This window comes from Triturus cristatus, chromosome 3_2 (genome assembly GCF_964204655.1).
Source record: "Triturus cristatus chromosome 3_2, aTriCri1.1, whole genome shotgun sequence".
NCBI lineage: Eukaryota > Metazoa > Chordata > Amphibia > Caudata > Salamandridae > Triturus > Triturus cristatus.
In genome coordinates, this window is record NC_140584.1 from 97,885,222 (window position 1) to 97,903,477 (window position 18,256).

Here is an 18,256-nt window from a genome sequence, read left to right on the forward strand (position 1 = left end):
TGGCAATATCCCCTTGTAAATATGCCCCTTTGTGTCTTTTTTGGACTTAGACATTTATCTGCATGTACCCTTTTAACTTGCTTATTATCAATATCTGCAATTTGCTGTGGGGGACCTTCATTTGCAATAACAGGTCCTGCCTTTCAGCCTGAAATCATCTCCACGTACTTTACCAAGGTCTTCGCTCCTCTGTTGGGTATTCTCCACTATGAAGAGCAGTGGCAGCTGGTGACATTTGAAAGTGGTGGGTTTAAAAGTTGGGTCTGACTTTTATGTAGCAAGCGGTACGATCCATCTCAATTGACAAACGTGGGGTCAAGGGTGGGTCCTCCTGGCGAGAACAAATTGAAAAAAGATTGGGAGTTGATGCATTTTAAAGCAAATTAGTTTAGTGATAAAGCAAGGCTGAACATCCCTCGAGAGGTGTCCAACTCGAGTCCAAGAAGGGTTCCTACATTCTCACACTCCAGGTAATGGGGTTCGACTAAATCCTAGAGGGATTCTTGGTTTCACACCTACTCACATGCTAGGTACACTTAAGTACATCTAGATAGGCATCGTAGGAGTACGTACAATTTTATCATGCATTTTATATTCATGTATTTATTCATGCTTATTGTAAAATGGTAGAACTGTACTATCCTTTGATATTCACTGTACTGCTAATCATATATCTCTGCTACTGTCTAATGGTTGTTGCAGCTCATATATTTTACACGAGAATAAACTCTTATTGACACGCCCAGACTTTGAAAGAAAATGCTCTAACCAGGCTTTGAAAAGCACTCACAGCTGCTATCAGTTGCATAGAAATATTAGCAGACAGGTCTTTCAGTGGGATGAAAAAGGTGGGGGCTCTCTAAAAGTGAACATGTAAAACAAATGTCTGTTATTCACAGATGTTATTGCATCCAGGTGTATACCACAACAACTGATATACACATAAAACCTGTCTGTATGATTGGCTTTGTCAATGGTTGTTAGCTGTGATTGATAAATGAGTAATAACAATGATTTGTTATAAATAATTAACATTGAAAATATTTCAATTCTGAAATTGTGAGTCTGTGAGTTAAATACTATTGAGGCCTATGAAAGGAGTTTTGGAGTTCAGTTATGTGCACTTTGTTAGATATGTATGCCCTTTTTCTCTGCATATCTCGTTCATCTGCACATCTTCAACCGCCTGTCTTTCCTCTCCAGTATTCTCTTTTCACTCTTTCCTGAATGCACTTCCTCTCATCTTCCTCACTTCACCACTTCCAAACATACACTGCACTCACTCAAATTTAAGCAATTTATTTCCTTTTGCGTTTTGCCTTGTAAATATTTTGACATCTGTCAACACCCTTCACACATATTTCCACAGAATTTCAATTGCAACTGGAATACATGACCATTGTTCTGTGTGCTTTGTAGAGATGCCAAACCTCTGACATGCACTTTGCTGTGGCTTCAGCCTTAGCTTCAGAGCTCTCAATCAAAGCCCCTCATAAACACCTGGCACGGCTCAAAGTATGCACTATGAAATGGTAATAAGATGCGAGGAAAAAAAACAGAAACACAACATGATAAAATAGCTAACACTGGGTAATGCAAGATTAAGTAAAACACGTGAAATAAGAGAGGAACTAAATTGCTGCCAATGCATTAACGATTTTAACATTCATTGTTTCTAAAGAATCCATGTTTTTGGCATTAATATTTAGGGCATGAAGATAGGGACAGGTTTATCGGCATACAGGAGATAACTGTCTTTGCTATAAGCAAATATTTATCCCTTCCCGCTTGACTCGGATATGTGGATCAACTTCGCAAGGCAACAAAAACCCTGCCCGTCTTTTGGATCGATTTCGCGGGGGTACAAATACAGCAGTTCTACTTCTAAAGGGTCCAGTGACCTGCACACATAGGCCTGGGGTGTCACAGCAGGGGGGGTGGGGGGTCAGCGTGACAATGGGTCTCAGCACAATATACATAACACAAGATTACCATTATAACACTTACTATTACCGAGAACAAGGCATCAAGTCACACGTGCTTGCATCCAGACATACGTGTGACGAATGGGAAAGGTAGGAGTGAATGACGAACAGCTGGAGACTCCGACACCCGAAACTATGAGGCAGAAAGCGTTCCTGGCCTATAGTGGATACTACCATAGACTACAATGGCAAAGTGGACCTTTAGAACAGTAAGCCCTGCGTCGTGCACCACAGTTCAGAAAGTTGTTTTTTCTGCCTGGCTTCCATCTCCTGCTTCAGAGCGAGGCAGGGCACGCAGCCTGGGACAGTCAGCTCAGATTTAAATACATCGATTTGTATAGAGATACGATTGTATCTCTAAATAAATACATCTATTTAATATTTGTGCAGCAATGTGTAGGAATTTAATTGGGCCACAACCCCTAGAGCCGTAATGGAGAAACCACCCCTGATGATGAGATTGCTTCAATCCATATCTAGATGATTAAATGGTGCATGCAGGTTCCGCAATGGGGGTACAGATTGCACCTTCCCAGGTGTGCAGTCTGTTATGTCGACATGGGTTTCTTATTAACCTCTCGAAGTATCAACTACTTCCCTTTCAGGATCTAAAATTCTCCAGGGCTAGATTCTGTATTGAAATGAGGAGTGTATTCCTCCCAGAGGCTCGAGCTGTCAAATTCGGCTCTCACCTATGAGTCCTCCTTCTTGCACAGAGTGCCAGCTTGAGAATAGTCCTGTGTCCACGGAAACACAGTGGGTATCTCAATCATAATATCATTCTCTTTCTGAAGTTACAATTGTTAAAGTCTCTTTGTGATGTTCTGTCTTTTCAGCTGTAGTGATTGTACTACCATGGAAAAGATTTCACCTTGGGGAACTCCCCCGGCATGTCTTTGCATTGGAAGCCTTCAACTCTCATACTGGATACCTCGGTCTATCTACCTTACAATGGCGTTTCACAGAGAGCTGCAATGGTGGATGTCTCACAGGAGCATGTTAAGTAAGGGGAGTCCCCATGGTCCTTCTCATGACCCTTGTTATTCTCCCAAAAGAAGTCTTGGGATTTGGCTGGGGAACAACACTGGAGAGCCTCTGAACTCTCTGGGGTGGTGGTTGAAGAAAGATTTAACTAGATTTCAAACCACAAAAATTAGCTGCCATTCACCTTGTCCTCTGGACCTTTGTTCTTTCTCTCCGGTGGTAGTCGGTGAAGTCCACACCAACTACACAGTGCATCAGTCTTCAGAAAGGGACAAGGTTGAGATCTCTCGTGGTAGTAGCATTGCAGATTTGCTCCTGGGGAGAAGATCGTCTACTATCGTCGAAATGGTACATATCAGGGAAGTAGTCATCTGATTGGCAGACTCCTTGATTTGAATCTTTCATTTGTCTCAACTTTTTTGTCTCTTCTGGCAAGCCTCTGAAGCTGTATGCAAGCGCTTTGATGCTCCATTGCTCAACCTCCTTACCTCAAAAAAGTTAATACCTTGTTGCCCCTGTCCCCAACAATATTCAAATAGCTGGGTGCATAAGGAGTAGATTCTCTCCCTTTTCCCCACACCCCTGGAAGCATCAACTTTTGGTCTGAAGGTTTAAAGATTCGGGGCTCTGGCATTTAGGTTTCTCTCATGCTTCGTCCCTGGAGCATCAAGTCTCCCAGCATCTTGCCTATTTGAATGCTTATATTCATCATTGGTCTTCTTTCAGTTCTTTGTGTGAGAGTAAGGAGATCAGACAATGCAATTGTTTGTTTGATTGATTGTTACCCTACCCTAATCATACAGCTTCTAAAGGAAGTACTTTCTCTAGGTCTGTCTTCTTCCAACCTTTGGGTCCAATGGGCTGACATTTGGGCTTTTCGTGAACATTGAGGTGATGTGGTGGAGATTTATTCTTGGCAATTAGGGTGCTAACGTTTTTCTTTTTGTCCCCATCCTCAATTGTTCATCTGCAGTATGGGATTCACCCTTGATTTATTCTGCTTAACAGTGTTCATTTTTTCAACCTTTATAAAATGCCCGCTGCAAAGCCTTTGCTTCAAGGGCTTGTTTCTAGGGGCACGTAGATTGGATACGCTTGGGTTCTCTGGTTACCTGTGCCCATTGTCTCAGGATTTTTTCCAACAGGTGGATCTGCTTCTTGGCTGGAAGTGGGTTTTGGAGGTGTTAAATGTGGTTGCTATGTGCTCTCTCCTGCATTGCTACAAAGGCCTCAATGGTCATCTTTATTTTTTGTAGTTTATTTCATTTAAAGCTTCTGTGTGCTCTGTCCTCATTGTCCTGGTGGCTGTTTACCCTTGACAGCATATGTTTTCACGGGTACATCCTCATATTAGTAAAGATTGAGAAAAGGAAGTGGATTAGGAGGTAACTTGCTTACTCGGATTCCTTAACGCAATCTTTGCATCCCCAAAACATACCATGAATGAATTTATGGCCGCATTTGGAACTAGGGTACTCTACTTAGAAGTTGGTGGATGGTGGGTGGCTGAGTGGTAGCCCTGGAGGGAGTGGAGTCTCCCTCTAAGAGGATCTTGGGCAGGTTTTTTGTTTTTAAATGGACAGTGGGGTGCGTATCAGGGAAGTGCCAACACCTCGTATTATTAGTAAGGACCGGATTGAGGAAGGCAAAACCGGAGTATTGCGATTACCAGTGACTAATCAAACGATTCATGAGATACCTGCCATGAATCATTTTTCCTAAAGAGTATCGAGAACATGTTTGCCTTGAATCTGTAAATAAACATTGGGAATGGTGAGGCATGTTTTAAGATTACATTCCAAAGGAAACTTGGAGTAAAATTAAAGTAGGAGTAAGACTCTAGGGGCGATATTACACAGAGTGCCCGGGGTCACAGTAGGCTTGTGTGCCCGCTTTCTGCACCCCAGGGCACTTTGATATCCCAGAAGGGACCACAGACCCTTTTGCAGCAACTTCTGTAATACAGATCTTACTGGCACTATATGTGAGCATGCACCATCTTAACCCCTTCAGTGCCCGCCCCTTTCCCCGCCCTTTGCCGGCCGTTGAATTAGCGGGCGGGGTCATGGGCACAGCGCAACCGCGGCCCATGACGAGACCAGCTCGTCATAGGCATTGAAGAGGTTAAGGAGGTAATACCTAATTTAAAGGGGGGTATCACCATATGCAAATAATGGAACACTTTGCCATTGCACTCTTGTCCTATTTCAAAGGCGCAAGAACCTGTCAAATGGTGCACTGATTGTGAGCCACATATGAGGTGGCAAACAGACCGTGCACCCCATGTGGGGGGTCACTGAAAGTGGGTAAAAGTGGTTGCAGTGACCCCTCGGGCATCCCACTACTGGCGGCTCAGTCACTCACTGCACCCGCCAGCAGGGGGGATCTCTGACTTCCTTTGTAAGGCAATAGTGTGGCAGCCAGCGCTCTGAAAGGCAGAGCAAGTGCTTCAAACAGCTGATACACCATTCACTAATGCACTGCCCCCTGAGCAGTCAAACGTTAGCAGCTGCTGTGGGGGCAGCACTTTAATAGGGTGCACTGGCCCGGTCTGCGCCCTGTGCACCCATTTAAAGGGCAGTGCACCCTTTACACCATACGGTCACAGATTTCTCTTTTACAGGAAGACTGGGACAAGACAAATGTTCTACTGCTGTAGGAAAGATGTTTGTCAGCTGTGCTGTGTGAGGATATTCAACAACTGCCCACCCTACCATGGTTCGAGTAAGTTTTAGGCTGCTATGGAAAATGCAGTTGTCAATATGAGTCGGGCAAAGGCTTGATGGCCCCTAACTTGTAGACAAATGAAGGAGCTGGAGGAAGTTGACAGCTTATGTGAGTGAGACGGACATGCCTAACTTACCTGCCTTGTGTAGGAGGCACTTGTCAAGTTGGTTGTGTAGATTGATAGTGGGTGCAGCCTTTGTTCGTGTCTTTCCTGCTGATCGCCATTTTTCCTCCTGCTCTACACCGTGTAAATAAATATCGTTGCCGATGCAGGTGGGAAAATGTCTGTCGGCAGGGTGGGGAGAGGGAGCTAAGGCATGGAAAGGCACCGTTCGTAAATAAATAAATAAAATAGCACAGGGCAAAAATTGCCTCTAGAGTGCATCAGTTTTTTCCCAGCTGTGAAATCTGCAAATCAATTGATAGCAACTAAGATAATGTACAGGGTTTGGGGGCCTAATGGTCGTTGATCCAAACGGTCAGAGTGTGATCAGACAGGGTTGTAGTCGAGAGAAGGTGCTAGCGGGATAGCAAATCATGGCCAGGGGCAGTTATTGACCAGTGAACATCTTTGGACTACACTTTTACATTTGAGGACGAACATCTGTGCAAACATGCATTTTCAAAAGAATGTGTGGATGAAGAGATGAGAGAAAAATAAAGTTCAGTTGTCTCTTTCCCGCTCCTTAACATAGCCAACGTTGTACGCATCCGAGAGTTGGTTACGGAGTTCTCAATAGTGCCCCCTACTGGAGGCAATACAGCCGTTTGCTCAGAATGTGGTCCTGAGAAGGCAAGTTCTCAAGCTTTTCTTTAATTAAACGAGATGGAGAGGGTTTGCAAGGTGAAAAATCGAAGGTAAATTGTAGGTCACAAATTATTAAAACCCTGCAATAAAATGTACTGTTCACGTGATCCAGTTTACTCAAAAGAGGGTTCTTTCGTCTGTTGGGGGTATGTACATTAATGGACTCCGCTGGAGCGAGCGTGCTTGTTCTCTGAAGGAACACAAAACAGCAATTGTAAAAATGTTCTAAAGTATTTTGTAGTAAATGTGTTTTCATTTAAACCACGCGGCCATTGAGTGTAATTGCAAAGCTCATGGAATGAATATGGATTTCCACGTCAATTATTATCCGTCTGCTGTGAAATTTTGAAGAAATAAGCCACTGTCTGGTGCAAGTTGGGAGGTGATCGGGTTACTTGTGAAACGAAATAGGTGTGCTGTGCCCTCATGAACAATTCACAACAAGCATCAATCAGTCACAGCTGATGGACCGTACTAATTGAACAAAACTGTACATGTGCACTAAACAAACCGAATGGCAGAGAGTTGAACAAAGTGTTGTTTTCTTGAAATGTCTTTCCATACTCTTCACTGAAAATGTGAGTTTTGCAATTAGAATGCACTTTGCTCCATTTTTCCAGTTTTTGGTGCTTTCCTTTAAGGTTCAGCCTACCAGACAGTTCACGCTGTCTCGTTGCAAGAGACCTATTGTCAGTTTACCAAGAACTAACAGTGGACTTTAAGCAGTCCGTTGGTTTGCTTTATTTGTCGCTCATTTTCTTGATTTTAAGTAGATTGCTTGCCTTGTGCATCTTGTCTGTATTCCTCCGCTGGAGCTTAGCCTCTTTACTTGTGTCTTTACACTGCTCACTTTTAGGGAACAATTTTTTCTATTTGATTAAGGACTTCATTAGAGTGCATGTGTTTTCCAGATGTCTCCCTCATGTGCTCTTCTCCCTCAGTGTTCCATGTTGCTCTCGCTCTCTGTGCTTCTCCCCAAGCTCTATGTTGCTCTGACTTGTCTGTGTGGTTGTCTCCCACACAGCACTATGTGTTGTTCTCGCCCATGTGCTTCTCCCTTCAACCCTTGTCCTTCTTCTTTCTTTCCCTCATGTGCGTCTACCCCACCCTCCTTGTAGCTCCCTATCTTGTGTGCTTCTTTTCCCTTCCTCCCCAACACCCACTACCACAACCTTGGTAGCGAGTGGAGTAGGGGGGTGGATTTTCTTTTTGTGTAGGGCAAATTGCTTCCTGCCCTTCTGCTTTATAAATAAAAGTATTTTTGCGCTACTTAATCTAAATGTTTTTCTATTTACTGATTCAACTTTGATCGATAAATTAAATAAATTGATGCCTGCATTGTGCAAATGTATCACCATGCATGCATGTGCATACATCATGATGCCTCTGCACGTCTGAAAAATGACATGCCATGTCATCACACTTTTCTTTCCACTTTATCCATGTTATATAGCATGACCATATTTGCAGATGCTGTACAGCATGAACAAAAGGCTTTGGAAAAGCCAATAGGTCTCAAAGGTGAGCCCTGTTGGCTTTGCCAATGCCTGTTTGCAATTGCCATTCTTAACCATGTTTTAATTTTTAGGTGAAGGGTAGAATTTTTATTTCTTTCCAATTTACACAATTTTACATGCAGAGGTCAGTGGTTTTATGATGCAGGTTTAGAAATTTTGCCTGACCTTTAAATGTCTGCAGGCCAGCATTTCACACTTCTGAGGTTGACAAAATGAGTACCATTATGTTTATCAATAACTAAACGTAGATGATACCTGCACTGCAAGACTGCAAGAGATATAGGTCCGTTTGATGGCCTTCCTAGATCCTCACCAAAGGGCACCCAGGTAGAAATAGTGCTACAGTGCAAAGACAATGGTGGCTGGTACTGATGTAAGGGAATTAATGGAAAAGTGAAAACTGAGAAACCACATTGGAAAAAACCAAATCATGAAAAAACAATTTTAAGGAAAGACAATTTTAAGGAAATACAAATAAATCACATTTTAAAGGAAAGATGAGTTTAAGAAACATCCAAAATCACACACTTGGGTGAAGATTAGAGGGAAGTGAGGGATTCTTGGGTTCAGAGATGGGTGATGTGTAGGGGCGATGAGTGTTTTTTAGAGATTAGAGATGGGTAAAGTTAAGGGGTGGCGAGGATTTTTTAGCGATTAGGCATGGGTGGAGTTTAGGATGGTAAGGGTTTTTTTAAGGTTTATGTATATGTGGAGTTTATGGGTGGTGAGGGGTTTCCAGGGTTCAGGGATGAGTGGTGTGTATGATGTGTTTAGGCATCAAAGGATTTTGAGGGTTTAGAAAAGGGTGGAGTTTAGGAGTAGAAAGGGTTTTAAGGGTTCAGGGATTGGTGAAGTTTACGGGTCAGAGATGTTTTTTTTTTTAACAGTGTTTTATATAGCGCGAACTTGACCCGAATCGGGTATCAGAGCGCTTTACATAGCACCAGTTGCATTACATGAGGACACATTCATTTTTTGTTAGGCACGGGGAGATTAAGTGATTTGTCCAGAATCACAGGATGTTTAGCGTCATTGCTGAGACTCGAACCCAGTTCCCCAGATTCAAGGCCGGACGCCCTAGCAGTTAGGCCAACTCCTCTCCCCATAGTTTAGGTGTGGTGTGGGTTTTTTTTATGGTTGAGGGATAGGTGGAGTTTAGAATTAGAAAGGGCTTTTAGCGTTCAGGGATCAATGGAGTTTAAGGGTCAGGGATGGGTGGAGTTTATGCATGGGGAGGTATTTTTGGCGGGAAGAGATTAATGGTATTTAGGGGCAGTGTGGGTTCAACGAATTAAAACTATCCAAAGTAACTGTTTGATAGTGTAAAAGATATAAATAAAAAATAATGTCCCCTGATTTAAAGGATTAAAATAAATACGTTCCACAGAAATGTTTGGGAAAGTAAGACCTACAGCCATTCCATTTACACCTTAAAAAATAAGTATCTAAGCTAATTTTGACAGAAAAGACATTCTATAAATTGGTTTCTATGACATGGTAAGTGTCATCCAACAGAAAATTCCCATTAAACAATTTAAATAAAACGGTTTCTCAGTAATGGTATTGCATTAAATAGTTTATATGAAATCACTTACAACCGGCTAGTTCTATACAAATGTGAAGAACTTAATTTGTCAAATAAAATATTTATTTATGTGATTTTGCTGTTTTACTGAGGACCGGCTCTTAGTGGAGAGACAACGGCCACTTTAAGAGTAAACAGTTAAAGCACTCAAGTAATCTTCGGAAGTCTACTGGTGAATTAAGACACTTTCACTTAAAAAAGTTAACCATTTACAGAAACTAAAGGAAGACTCAGTTGTAAAGAAAAGTTTGATCAACAGATGAGCAGGATTCTGTTTCATGGCGCATATGCTATGGAAGTGAATTTATAAACAATCAAGTAAGAAATAAAAACGAACATGTTCTGTTTGTTTTTTGACTGATACAGCAGAGACACGGGAAAATAACAGAGCTGTGAGCCACTTTCAAAGCTATGTCACGGAACATGTTACATGCCTGCAGTGGGAAAATTCTGCTTAAGCATTCAACACTCAAATAATTTAATATGAATAGACATGGGGAAATTTACCAAAAGTGTTTTGTGTCCTCTACAGTCCTCTAAAGTGTATTGCTTCATGAGTTTACATATTAAGACATTGCCAAATAGCTGTAATTGAAGTGTATTTACAGTGCCATATCACTCATAATAAATGGGGCACATCACCTCCTGGTTTACTTTGGATTTATCCATTGGAATGAGTGACTTGAACACGTTTACAGGTTGCAAGAAGCAAATTGATGTATGCAGTTACTTTGACAACTCTGGCTCCTGCACCTTGGTTTGCATTTGCTAAATCCATTATAATTCAATTTCCTGTCACATTAACATGCGGTATCCCTCTAGATTGCTCTGCTCCCTAGACCTTCTTGACAGAAATGATCCCTTGTGTGTCATTTCATTACACCATCGAAAGCAATTTGTCGTTATTGATTGCAATCAACAATCGCGCCGTTTGCCTGGTTTGACAAGACTGATCCCCATGAAAAGGTTTGTGTCCCCATATGTCTAACAGAAGCCGCTTGTGTTAGCAGTGTCCTCTCTCTGTTGAAATGCAGGTAGGGAATCTCAGCAGAACAATCGACAAGATAAATGGTGTGGCACGGTGCCCGTATGACCCAAGGCACAACTCGACGGCTGTGATTACGTTGCGGGGTGAACTCTACGCCGCGACGGTGATTGACTTTTCTGGACGGGATCCCGCCATCTACCGCAGCCTCGGAAGTGTTCCTCCTCTTAGAACAGCGCAGTACAACTCAAAGTGGCTCAACGGTAATTATTAGCGTCTGCTTGAAACAAATAATGTTCACATATGTAACCTATTTATGTCTTTTATGGGTTGAAAGCAATGTACATAGGGTTGAGAGCTGTTACGTGTCAGTGGTTGCCTCAGAAACAGGTAGGCCCATCATTGGCATATGCAGAGGTATGAAACTCAAGATTTTTTGTCTCACCCAATAATACAAAGGGATTTGTTTCATGCAAAATGCATGGTCAGACATGCAGTAGTTTTACACGTATGTGTAATTGTATAGATTACAGCCTTACCAATGACTTAACAATAGCTATCGTTATAGTTTATGGGAAAATAATGTTTTGATTGGGCATAATAAATTTGGCTCCTTCTGATGCGTCTGCAAAAAAGTTTCTAGAGTAAATGTAAACCACGGGTAATTCATCCAGTTTTGTACAAAGTGGTCCGGGGGGCCCAAAACATATATTTATTTATTTTAATTCAAATAGGGAAGTTATAGGTCAGGCTTCATACATAACACTGGAATGATGGCCAGACGTGGGTTGAATACGAGTACAGTTAACTTCTAAGTGCCTGTTGTAATAATAGGTACATCGGTCTTGTGGTTATTAAGATATGTTCTCTAAAGTAAGGGTAACAAGTTTCTTGAATCCACTGACGAATCGGAAACATGAACAATTTTGGTTGCTCCTTTAATTCAAAAGGGTGAACTAGAAAATGTTCCCATGTGTCTACTAACCAATCAAAAGAGAAACAATAGGGTTTAAGGGTACTGAAAGACGTGTACAGTAGGCTCTGCGTACATAGGAAGTGTGAACTAAGAATGACCGAAGGCCACACACTGTGTCCAGACTTCCACATTATGTCTGGAACGGTGCTCAGTGGACCCTTAAATCAAGACATCATGCACAGTGGGCTTTGCCCCTTTGTACCACAACCAAGTGTCTGTAGGGCATACATAGCCTGTGCCTTGCCCAGTGGGTACTAGGAAAGAGTGTTGGCTCCATCCTGTGCTGGCATCCAAGCACCCTGTACCAGTAGAGCATGTTCTGTGGCTGTGCCCAGCTTACTCCTTCAGTTGTGTTTCATGCTGCATACCACTGAACGGGTCCTGGGCACAAGGCATCACCCATTGACAGTCCAAGAATTTCTACTTCACCTATTTTGTGGCTGCCCCTTTTTTAAGGACCCCTGTGACTGATTTGGCAGCATGAATGTATCAAGTTTTTAAAAATTGTCATGATTGGCTCATAAAAGGAGCAGACTCTATATTGTTATAAGTTGTATTTTTTTGCCTGTCTTCAATTTCCAAAAACCTATTCAGTATGATGTGGAGATTTGTTCACCATTGGGTGAAAGGTGGAGGATATGGCCCAATATCCCCTAACCAGAGCACATGTTGGGACATTGCCTGTGGCACTGCCCAGTGCTGTTTCCGCTGGACCCCATAGGCTCAGTCGTGTGCTTTGTACCTCTGCCTGCAGAACTCAGTGAACATTTTCTGTGTCTGCACCCTTACCCCTACTCCCTCTAGGCTTGCATTCTGCCTTTCCCAGTTTCACTGCTACAGCCACCAGTACATACAGGGGAGAGTGGTAGCTCTTCCCAGTAGGGACAGGTCTAGGGCATGGCCTAGGATCACATTCTAAGTCCAGCACCTCATCCTACAGTACCCGCTGGGCATGGCATTGGACTATTCTTCAGCTTGTGTGTGCACTATACATAACCGGTAACTTTGTATTATGCACTGCATTATTTGGTTATCTCTCATTTTAAAAAAAAAAATGAAAATTGGCCAATTAGATTATGGCGAAAATTGGGTTTCTTGCAAACATTATTTGAAGCGTAGACATGAGGGTTAATCAACTTGCCTTTGTGGTTTAGCTAACAATGGCAATGATTACAATTAAATTGGTGAGTTCAGATTCACCTTTCCTGGAAAGAATTCTAATTAAACACATGGCTGTGTTGAGCATGGCAGTATATTTTGATTGTTTCATTATCTAAATACACTATCATGCTTGGAGACTCATTGGGTGGTTAGAAAAACGTCAACCTGAGACTAATGCTCAATACAGTGCCAGACATGAATGAACTGCTATCTTTACAGTGCAACAGGTGCTCCGAAGGAAGCGCCCCAGTGCTAGCCAGCATGGCAAACTATTCCTAGTATTAAGCTTCACAATAAGGAAGGTCTTTGGACCATTCTTGAATAGGGCTCAATTCTTTTGGCAGACCATGCCACAGCCTAGCTGCCAGTAGAGAGAAGGAGCTGTTGCCCCTCCTAGCCTTTCGAACTCTGGAAAAGCCTAAAAATCTCTGGTTTGAGCCGCAAAGCTCTCTGACTAAAATATATATTCACTAAGTCTGCTACAGAGGTAGCAAAGCCCCTTTTTGTGAATGGCTCTAAAGGTAACCTTCATGACTTTAAAGTTGACCCTTTTTATGGCCTGGCTTGGCAGCCAAACTGTCACCAGATAATTATGTGAGCATCACCCGGAGAGGGGCTTTAGCGCCACCCACATGTTGGGAGCCAGGAGTACATGTATTGATTGGGCAGAATTTGCATGCTTCGACAAAAAAGTGCTGGCCTTCACACAGTTGCGATCATTTTATTTTTCCGGCTGCCGTAGCTTGAACTTTCGGGGGCACACACATTACATTGTATTGCTATTAACGTTTCTTAGATAACTAAATAATTTGTTTATGTCTGGCAGCAGCACAAATGGGAGGATATTCATTAACCTACATGGATTTTTAGATATGGCTTTACTGGGCAACTATCTCCGACCTTTTATCCTAAGCCAACATTATTCTGCAGTTTTTTGCTTCCACACAAATACATTTTCTTTCCCATGCTATTTACTTCTAATGCTTCATGTTGCAATGCATATTCCTTTAAAGCTATACCTATTGGCATTGTTAATGCTTGTATTTACTGCCAGCTAGTCAAGTTGCTTTAGGCCATGACAAACAGACTGCCTTCTCTGGCAGTTCATAATCAGGTGCGTTGCTGCATTTTACACCCACTGTAGTAACAAGTATATGGTGTGTGTAAAATCAATTTGCACAGAGAGAATAAATATAACAGACCAGAGTAGATGATCCTATAATGCGTTTCAAGGAGTTCTGATGAACAGTAAACCCGACAACCCAAGGTATTCTGATTTGTAAATGCCACCAGATGCCCATGCTTGGCATTATATGACCTTAACAAATGGGTTCCTGTCAAGTATATATTATATAACCTGATAAAGTAAGAATTCTTTCTGTCTAACTGAGTTTTTTCTATACTTATTCTTTTATGTTTTTGTGGAGAAAGTTTCTTTGTGAATAAAATTACCTTTCTTTACATGGCAAATTATTTGAAATGTTATGTTATGTTATGTTATAGCTATTTCTAAAGCGCAGCAGTTACCCAAGGGTGTCCTAATGCTAGTTACTGTACTTTGATCAATGAATGCTATGGACAAATTTTACCTGTCAAAGAGCCAAGTTTTTAATCTCTACCTAAATGCCAAGAGATCGGTGGTATTCCTCAAGTGGAAAGGGAGGTCGTTCCCTTGGTAACAACTAACAAAAAAATTGAAGATCAAAGAAGATTCAGGAAGTTTTTGTAGTTAAAAAAACTATAAGTATTGTATATGTCCAATATGAGAAAATGACAAGCTTGTTGGACACCTCTCTTTGGAAACTGAAATTAGAGAAAGGCTCTCTGTCATGAACAATAGCACAATAGTTTTAGCGGCTCATGCAAAACAAGATTTACAAACTGGAGCATTCCCCGTACGCTGAAAAGCATGTAATTTTTGGGGCCTTTCATTGTAATTTGCCACCACCAGTAGATGGCCCCCTACAGCTGCTACCTGACCCCGCCTTACTGAAGTGATGGCCCTTTCTATCACAGTAGGCACCTCCTCTGAAATTGTTTGCTGATCGTGCTACTAGTGTTATTGTGGTGTTTGGTTTTTGTCAAGGGTTGGAAGGCTTTTGCAGCCACTGATACACTGTGAATAATTCATGTGCAGGGATGGAGCTACTTAATATCTGCCACTGAGGGTTACAAAAAAAATAAACGGGAAAATACAGTAAGAAATACTTTGGAATATTGGAGCAGGAGGTGTCTACCATCAAAAATTCACCCTGAGCCACTTTATTGTCTACAATGGAGCGCCCAACATACCATTGTTCTAATATAGCCTTGGAGTCCGACATAGCGGGCTCTACCAACCATTAAAGGTCCGCTCCAGTGTTAAAGGCCTGAGTCAAGGTGAGGGACTTTAACAAGGGAGTGGGCCTTTATCTTCAACGGAGCGCTCACATTTCCAATTTTCTAATAACATTTACAACACTAGGACACAACCTGTCCATACTAGGAAGCCCTAGATATATTTAACAATTTTATATTATCAATACAGCATATCATTTGTCCAATTGTTTTTCTTTTTTTTTTTTTGCAGAACCGAACTTTGTAGCTGCCTATGACATTGGCTTGTTCACATACTTCTTCTTCCGGGAGAATGCTGTGGAGCACGACTGTGGGAAGACTGTGTACTCTCGGGTGGCCCGGGTGTGCAAGAATGACTTTGGAGGCAGATTCCTATTGGAGGACACATGGACAACCTTCATGAAAGCCCGGTTGAACTGCTCACGCTCGGGCGAGATCCCATTTTACTACAATGAGCTGCAGAGCACTTTCTACCTTCCAGAGCAAGACATGATCTATGGGGTCTTCACTACCAATGTGTAAGTTGCTCTGTTTTTATTCTTCTCTTTGAGGCTTTTTTCACTTTTATAACTTTTATAACTTTTTTTATTATAAATTTCTGGTTGTGCAAAGGTCTTTCCTTGCCCTACTCCAGAATAATGGTCAGCCCTGTTATTGAGAGCATGGAACAAATGGGCTCTGCTTTGAGCCATTAACCATAATGAATAACCAAAAGAGGGCCTAATTATTTGAAAGACTCGTGTTCTCGTGGAAGAACATTATTCGTAAATCATGCACCATGAAGGTAAATTAACTATTAACACAAATGTGTTATCCTTATTAAATGTTGCTTAGCAAGTATTTGATACATTTCCAGGTTCTGGTTGGCCCACGACGTGGCCTCGACCGGTCACTGTGCTGTCATGCTGGGTGTATACACATCTTTAAGCCCCTCTGCCTCTCTTTACCAGGAACCTTATTGCTTCATTTTCCACCCAATTGGCAATCTTCCTTGTTTATTTTAATTTTATTGTGAAAGGGCTTAAATAGGAAATCTCAACCTTTGTTCATCTGGAAGCCTTTCTCTTTGTTGCCTAAATACTTCATACACAGGTTTGAAATAATACTTCATACACCAGAATTTTTAAAGAGTAGAGACATGAGTCTCAAATCCAAGAAAAGGGATGAAAAAAGGTCTGTAATGTGTATGGCTGTCTGCCCCTGACTGAATTAGTTCCTCCAGGTCTGTCCCAGAAGTCCTGATGAAAGAGAATGGGGACATCACTGTAACTCCTGATATTCCAATGTTGATCTTCCTCCCCACCACGACTACATTACCTGTCTGAGAGGTTACTCAACCCTTGAGAGGTCCCTTGCCCGAGGAGAGAGAATGTTAAAGTGAAACTGAGGTCCCGATGCTTTTCCGGAGTGCTTCAACTGTGGGTTCTATATATCCCCTGCTCCAGGTTCGATCCCATTCCCCCATCTCTGTATGTCTTTTTTTTTCACTGGAGGATGGGCTCTTGACCTCTCCTTGGAACAACACTTGCTCACTCCTATTGGCTGTTCCCAGATGGGTCTTCCTGCTAGCTCAACATCTTCCTAAGAATCAACCTCCGATCAATTTTCCAATGTGAGCACCAGGACCAAAGTCTCCCTGTGTTGATCTGCAACATGCCAGCATTGTTGGGTTCACAGACTCTCACACTAGGATGCCGATTGTAGGACCTACTTGCTGTCGCCTATGTAAACAGCATGATGCGAAATGCCCTGACATCAGGTGAGGCCTGCAAAGGTGAGGGATTTTGCCCTTGCAAGACGTCAGACGCTGGTAGATTTGATAGCAAAGCCTGTGCCTCAGCTCACCCATCTCTATCAGTGAAGAGTCCTTAGAGTTAGGGCATCTGTCTGTAATTTGCATTATACAAAAACAAAATTGTCTTTAGTGTCTGCCCTCAGAAGAGTGAAAAATGTGTGTGTGGCAAACCAGAAGGTGTCTAGTGTGGATGGAAGGATGTCCTAGTTGGCCATGATGGGTTTGGTTAGCTCGCGATTTGGTGGTACTTTCCCAGGTCACTTTCTGAAGGGGCACTTCGTTGAGGCGTTCTTTTTCAAAAGGCTGGCTTCTAAGTTGGACTCCAGTCTTTTGGATCACTTTGTTTTCTGGTAGTGTCACCTCTCATGGTCCCAAAGTCACTGGCGCATGTTACATCACAAAAGGGTTCCAGAACTTTGTCGCACTTCTTGTGCAGACCTGTTTTCCAAGTTCTTGGAGTGTGGAAATATGGATTTTTCTGATCAGTTATGTCCCCTATCTTGGACCCCAACGGTTCCATGTATGAATCACAAGTACATGTATGTTCCCTCCAGTTCTAGTTCTGAAGACGCAAACACATGTGCGTCCACCGTCAACATGTCCTCTGTCAGATCCGCCATGAATAGGTCGGATATTTCATTCCTAAGTATGAAAAGCCACCGGCTTTATATGGTTCACTTATGCCATTTTACAGTCCAGGCAAGTAGGCCCTGATTCTGTCTTCAAACTCTTCTTGCCTTCTGTCTCTGAAAACTCCAGTCTGAGCCTGCATCTGTGACCATGAACTTTGTCTCATTCTCTGCGCGGCTCACGAAGCCTGACATCAGCCTATTCTCTGCCAAGAACTGTATTTCACCTTCGAGTTATCTGCTTCGTTCCTCAGCCGATGCATTCCTGTCTGGTAGTTTAAGTAAACATTCTTCCAGCTACCGAGCAAAGGCTCGGCTTCTCTGTCTCTATGCAAGTAATTCATAGCCCTGTTACCATGGAAGGTTTCTGCCCCTTGCATCTCATATAGACACTTAGACGCTTGTACACGCACGCACAGGCAGTATAGAATAGATTCTGTCCGAGAGTCCTTCTTTTGTGGATAACATAGTTCTTTAAACATAGGATGTTAGATATGATTTGGGATTAGGTTGACTTGACCCCCCAGACTTTTCGTCTCCACATGTAGAGCTAAATGTCAAGTCCCCTTCACCCCCTAGTTGCACGTCACTCACACGTCATGCTGCTGCGCGCGCATCTATGCCAAGTATTATCTTATAGATCCACCTATATATGACATCATAACCAATTATGTTCCTTTTTACTCCTTATTACACCCATTTTCGGTTACGCATGTGAATCGTCATTTTCCTTATCAATTGTTACGCCTACCGTATTCGCTTCATTG

The 18,256-nt window shown here is 42.3% G+C and overlaps 1 protein-coding gene across 2 annotated transcripts in view; it reads left to right on the top strand.

Moving 5' to 3' along the window:
* The window catches only part of SEMA5B (semaphorin 5B), an 834,612-nt gene that overhangs the window by 612,237 nt on the left and 204,119 nt on the right, over positions 1-18,256 (top strand). For both annotated transcript variants that reach the window (XM_085647318.1, XM_085647319.1), the window contains 2 exons: positions 10,641-10,854; positions 15,298-15,583. In XM_085647318.1, coding sequence (XP_085503444.1) covers positions 10,641-10,854; positions 15,298-15,583 — 500 coding nt within the window. The remainder of the gene's footprint in view (positions 1-10,640; positions 10,855-15,297; positions 15,584-18,256) is intronic.